The sequence below is a fragment of the Hydractinia symbiolongicarpus genome, chromosome 12, assembly GCF_029227915.1.
Source record: "Hydractinia symbiolongicarpus strain clone_291-10 chromosome 12, HSymV2.1, whole genome shotgun sequence".
In the NCBI taxonomy this organism is placed as follows: domain Eukaryota; kingdom Metazoa; phylum Cnidaria; class Hydrozoa; order Anthoathecata; family Hydractiniidae; genus Hydractinia; species Hydractinia symbiolongicarpus.
In genome coordinates, this window is record NC_079886.1 from 24,602,497 (window position 1) to 24,608,867 (window position 6,371).

General features: G+C 31.4%; 1 protein-coding gene across 1 annotated transcript; it reads right to left on the bottom strand.

The window, feature by feature from the left end:
* Window positions 1–585: 585 nt before the first annotated feature.
* Window positions 586–2,404, bottom strand: LOC130622368 (uncharacterized). Its single transcript, XM_057437826.1, has 6 exons — window positions 1,743–2,404; window positions 1,624–1,653; window positions 1,429–1,476; window positions 1,260–1,295; window positions 1,159–1,194; window positions 586–917 (listed from the first exon to the last, which is right to left on the bottom strand). The coding sequence occupies exons 1-6, from the start codon at window positions 1,780–1,782 to the stop codon at window positions 667–669; spliced, it is 441 nt and encodes a 146-aa protein (XP_057293809.1). The 5' UTR covers window positions 1,783–2,404; the 3' UTR covers window positions 586–666.
* Between the last annotated feature and the right edge of the window lie 3,967 nt (window positions 2,405–6,371).

Sequence of the window (6,371 nt, forward strand, 5' to 3'; positions counted from 1 at the left end):
TTTTACAATGCCCGTATCCTGTAATAATCCACTCAACTCAACTTCCCGAAAAAGTCCGAGGCATAGTGAAATCATGGCAAGCTGACGTTAACCTGAGTCCAAAGTCTGCTGTAAACATTCATTGACAGGTGAGCTTTGACAAGTTTAAAGTGCGCGGTATTTAGATAAACGGTTTCTTAATTGCTTGTGGCTGCGATCTTTATGTCTGGGGTTGTAAGATCTATGCCAATTTAACAAACAAAACAATTTGTTATTAATATATATTTTTTACGTGTAAGAAATATATTTCGCTGTTGTTTTTGCATATTTTCTATTTCTTTAAAAAATCTATGCATTTGGTCACCGATATTCTTATATAACAAAAAGTAGACTTAAGCATATCAACAAATCTTCATTTGCCGACTCAAAATTATTTGAAATATAAACAAGAAGCCTATTTTCAATCTTTCTTGTCCAATCTACAGAAAGAAGAAATTTCGCAGCCTTTCGTCTGCGAAACATTCGTCAGGTGACGCTGTTCTTCTATTTCCAGGTATGGCCATAACACAGCCATTTTTAAAAAAAAATTATGAACAATCAAGAGCACACGTTCGTTTATATTTCATTACAAAACTCATATACAGATACAAAAAAAGTTAGTTCACGATCCTTGTGCAATCATATTGATTATTTTGTCTTCTTGACGAAGTTGTTTTTAGCGAATTCTTTCATTTCTTTCATCTCTTTCATCAAAGAATATATTTTCATGTGGATGTTAAATGCAATGATTTTCATAACCTGTTGTTGAAATGCGATGTTCTTCATCATTTCTTTAATGAGTAAGGGATTCATTTTCTCTACATCAGGTTTCTTTCCTTTACCGCCAGTTCTTTCTGTTATTTTTGTAGGAGGAAAAGGCGAACCAACAACAATATTTTCTAAATAAAAACACAAGAAGAAAAAAAATTATTACGCACAAATTATTTTTATCTCTTTAATAATAGCCGTATTTTGCCTGTCTCTGTGGAGATAAATTCGTGATAATAGAGAATTAGTCTGACTGCGACGAAAATGGACCGTTTCAGATAAGAAAGAATTCCAAATCACTAAGTATTAGCAATTTGTAAAAAATTAAAATTATAAAAAATGCATAAAAATAAACTTTTTTATATTGCTAACCTTTTGTACTGGGAGGTAACTGAGTAGTTTCTGCGACTAAAAAAAACGGTGATATTTTTATAAGCGAACAAAATAAAATTATTATTTTTTATAGTGCTAACCTTTTGTACTGGAAGGTAATTGAGTATTTTCCACAACTAAAAAAAAAATTATAACAGTGATATTTTTATAACAGATCCAACTATACATATCAAAAATTTGTAAAAAAATAAATAAAATTGATAGAAAGTCCATGACAAATCTATTATATAATATTCCGATATTACTAACCTTGTGTAGGTGTAGGGTCGTTTAGCATGCCGAAAAATTCTTCTTCGTCTGAAATAAGATAATAAAACTTAGTGAACTCAGCAGCAACAACAATAAAAACAACAACAACAACAATAACAACAATAAAAACAACAACAACAATAACAACAACGAAAACAACAACAACAGTAACAACAACAACAGCAGTCTACTTACCTTCTATTTCTTCGAAGAATCTTGCACAGCCTAAAACAAAGAATAAAATAAAAATAACGATGTTTTTCATAGCCTGTTATATGCTCTAAATTGCGGTTTTGAGTCTAAAATGACCTTACCTGATGCCAATAAAGCTAATAACAACACCTTGAACAGCATGATGGAATCTCTAAAACAAACAAACAAAAATCCGTTATTAATTTGACTTGATTTTTATTAAGATCTTTTCATATCCACCAAACTAAAATCATAAATTTGACTCGAAAAACAAAGCTGCCTTAACTTACCGTCTATGTTTACTTCTTTCGATTAGCCAGCACACTATTTTATTCCACACAGTGAAATACTTCAATCAGAAGTAAAGATTAAAAAATAGCGTGGGCGGTCGCAAAAAAGACAAGTTCTGTTTTGGGAATAGTGTAATATCGGACAGATATCAATAACAATTTTAATTAGATAAGGTTTCCTATCCACTGATGTGATTTCACTTACAATTTTGTCCAATTCTCTCATGATTTTCCTATCTTTGATCATAATTTCATCAAATTTCGTTTTTACTTTTGCACTTTTAATCTCAATTTGATCACACATTTTTATGTGTTGGTATAATTTTACATATAAAATTGTCAGATCATCTATGGAAGGTTTTTTTTCCTTATAACATTGTGTTACGATAGAAAGATACTATGGTAGTTTGTCTATACTAGTAGCAATAATCAATAAAACGAAGGGGGTAATCAATAGGGTCCCTTTCAATGTCCTCCTACTCCCCCCCCCCCCCTTACTCCTACACGAGAAAGATCCCCTTTAGACTAAACATGATTGCTTCATATACAATATATTGGCATATTTTCGTCTTTTTGATGCAATTTCATACTCCAGTCCTAAAATTTTGAGTGCATGTTAGGCAATTACAAATTTTCTGTTTAGTCGTCCCTAATCATCGTGGGACCTCCTTGGTTACTTAATACAAAATACCATGTGTAGTCGGTAGAACAGTGTTACTTATGTGTGAAAGCATTTAACCCTTTTCTCCCTTTTAAGAAGTCGGATTGACGTTCAGCGCACACTTTCTAATTTGTGAGTGACACCTAGGCTAAGAGCTACTGAATTTGTTTCGTGTAACGCAATTGCTTCAACGTCTTGTATGCAAGTTCAGTCTAACAACTATAAACTACGACACGAGGAGCATTAACTGAATTTGCTTAGCCTTTTTGCAGTGGTGGAGCGTGTCGGAAAGTATTTAAGTTAGGAAAATGATCAGCAATAAACTGGGAATATTTGATCTGATTTATATGGATAAATATTTCCTAATATTGCAGTGTTCTGTGTGAAATCACCAAAATTCTTTCGCGCATGTGGGTGCCCTCTAATCTAATTTTCATATCAGCGTGAACTTCTAGACTAATTTTGATTAATTGTACAGAGACATGACATGTAATTAGTCATTTGTACAAACGTATCAACATAGCAATCACAGAAATTTGATTACCAGGTGCTTTTTACATAAGACAGTTGATTTCAGTCCAGCGTCGACGATACCTATTTCTTAAAAAAAAAATAAGTAATTACATTGTAACGATTAACAATATATTTTACGAGTAATAACAAAGAAAATGAAATTAGTTTCTTAATTATCACGAGTATACAGGGGCGTAGCCGATGTCAGGGGGAGAGGGAGAGGGGGCAGTCGTCCCATAAAGAGCGTCAAACGCGACTAACCCAATTTATTGCTATAGTTGTGTTTTTTATACAATTTCATACTGTAGCCCTTTTGATTGCACTGTAGCTAATCTAAAGAGCGAAACTTTTTAAACTTTGAACTCGGTATGTGTTATTCAGAGTGAGGTCACCTAAGCAAAAGACGGAAGAAACACTGCATTGTACTTAATTTGTGAAATATTTCTTACCTAGCTAGAGCTTAAAACTTTGGGCCCAGTCTGTAAATTTAGGATAATGTTTACCACATGCTCAACAAATCTTAATAGAAAATTTGCATACTGTGTAATTAAGGACTAACTGTTACTTAAGAGAGACATAAAATAGAAAGGTATTCCCGTTGAAATAACATGACCGAATAAATTTTCTTTCTAATTTCGACTCTTGCATAATTTTACCACTTTCTATTGCTTTGTTTTCATTAAAAGTTTTTTGACTTATCTTTTGGTAACACAAGAATATGTGGAAAATTTCATTAACAAAAATAAAAGTGGCTGGGAGAGTGTTTTGTTAGCACATATCATGTCATGGTAAAAAGTTCTTTTGGAAAGCAACTTTTCTGGATCATGGCATAAATAGAAAATCTGATATAAAGAAAAACATTTTTCGATTGCAAATTTTGCGTGATATTTTGGTTAATGATGGCGTGTCTTTTTCTAAATTATATGGAACGGTAAAATAACCTCCTCTCCCCCACAAAAAAAAAGAGTTTCACACTCTTCCCTCAAAAAGTTAACAACTAAAAGAATTCTATAGAAGTTAAAATGATTGAAATGGGAAAGGGAACTACTTTTATATGATAAGAGAGCAAGACAGTTAAAACCATTAGTTCATTGAAGTTATAATATGCTAAGAGTCCACACCCAGAAATAACTCAAATATCGTTAACAAGTTATATTTTCAATCACTAACAAATCAAAAAGGTGTATATATAAAGTTACATGGTTAATGTCACGGTCACCAAAAGTTCACAAAACCAGTCTACACTGGGTTTACGACTTTATGCTCGTGTTTTCTTTTAAAATGCTCGAGTGCGTATTTTTTGAAGTCTTTGATGTGATCTCCCATTTCCTCAAATGCTTTCATCAATTGCTGAAGAGATTGTTTGGTTGTTTGCTGTTGATGGTGCATGGAGAACAATAATGATACTAACATCTTTTTGTCAAATTTTTCTGGACTTTCTACACGAACAAAAATTTTTACTTTATTGAAGATAATCAAATAGAAATGCTATAAAAATAGGATAAATACAGAAACGATTGCCAGAATTGTATCTCTGGTGTGACAGATAAAAGTAAGATCCTTCTATTTCGAACTCAATACTTTAGGTCAGGGGTATCGCAGTTTTGGACAAAACCAAATCTTGGAGGAAAGAGGAAAATAAAATATTTCTAAAGATTTTAAAAATAAAAAAACGGAGTTTTAGCATGACCTTTGGATAAGCAACTCGTATCCATATTGGTTTGGTAAACACAACAAAATTTAATTTTAAATAATGAATATACTTACTTTCTCCTTTTTCATTTTTATCATGTTTTCCTGCGAACACTAAAAAACAAAATGCGTGAAATATTGAAATTCTTTCACATCAGTGATATGAAAGTTAAAGTAATTCCTTCAAGAAAATCAAATTCGTACCAGTTACAAGAAGAACCAGGAAAAGCACTTTAAATAACATTGCGAAGCTGTTTTCAAAGCAATTGATGGAAAGTTGAACCACGACTTAACTCTTATGTAAATTTCAACGCAATTGTGTATATTTCTTTCAGCTCTCCAACCAAGTTGTGAAATAATTGCTTTGGGTATTGGATGGTATTTAGTATTAGCATCGGTGTAGGAGTAAATAGAATTGCATTTTGTAAAAAAGGCGGTGATGTTATATGACACAGGTGCAGTTAAAGTGATTTCTCAGAAGAATTGAAAATGTTTTATTACATATTTTATTATAATTTGTTTTTTGTTTAAATAAGAACTATTTAAGGAAGGCACATCAATACAGGAACGGTATTTTTAAAAGTAAAAATTTCTTTTAAACAATGTGAAATATTACTTTTACTTTCAAAAAAATAAAAAATTTCTTTATCATTCACGCGTGTGAATGGACAAACTATTTTCAGAATCTTTGTCATTATCATTTAGCTGTTTTTTTGTCTTTAGTTGTTGTTATAACATCTTGCTTTTTAAGGAAAGAAGATATAATAAAAGGAACGTTTAAAAAGTCAGATTCAACAGAAAAACTTAGTTCATGGTAAAAAAAAAATTTCCCCTAAATATACTTAAATGTTGTCTAAATATTTATAGAAAATAACACAACAATTGTTAGTGGTGGCATATGACTAATGCATATAAATAATTACATCATGAAATATTATTGAACGAAGAACTATCTTGGGATAAAAGAATATAGAGAAATGATATGTCGGCCATCCTATAAAAAAAGAGATATTGACAATGTCGGTTGAACATAAAAATAACGGTGTGGGACGCTTGAAAATTAATAGTATACGACATATGGCTAGAAAATATCCCGCGTCTTATGGGAAATTAATTTAAAATTAGTTTAAGCGGTCATGTCAAATCTTCTATTCCCAAAATTAATTAAAAATTAAGTCAGTAACTGCGCCCAATTATGTAGAATATTGGAAAACTCGTCCCCAGGGCTTTTGCTGCGCTTATTGATAGGTCTGATGAAATACAAAAATAGACAAAAGGTCCTGAGATCGAGGTTGGTAGAATATTGTAAAACTCGTCGAGGTTTTCATATTGTCTCTGAATAATAGGTGCGGAGAGAAATCTAGGTGTTGATTTTAGTCAGTAATAATTGAGTGAAAACCACTATCAAAACATTAAGTACTTTGATTTTCTGTTTATTTTTTTATTTATTTGTTTCTTTAGGTATTATTGTAATTATTTTTTACTTAAATATTATCTTCTCTTTTGTAGAAAAATCCACTATGTTGCTGAAACTACTATGCTTGACCTTACTAGTTGCTGCAGGTAAAAAAATAAATAAATTAATAACTAAAAAT

Bases quoted from the DNA above. Each gene is read 5' to 3' on its own strand.
- LOC130622368 (XM_057437826.1), bottom strand. From the start codon at position 1,782: ATGCTGTTCAAGGTGTTGTTATTAGCTTTATTGGCATCAG. The intron at 1,654-1,742 runs GTAAGGTCATTT...TCTTTGTTTTAG, and splicing joins ATTAGCTTTATTGGCATCAG to GCTGTGCAAGATTCTTCGAA. The intron at 1,296-1,428 runs GTTAGTAATATC...TTTTTTTTTTAG, and splicing joins CGACCCTACACCTACACAAG to TTGTGGAAAATACTCAATTA.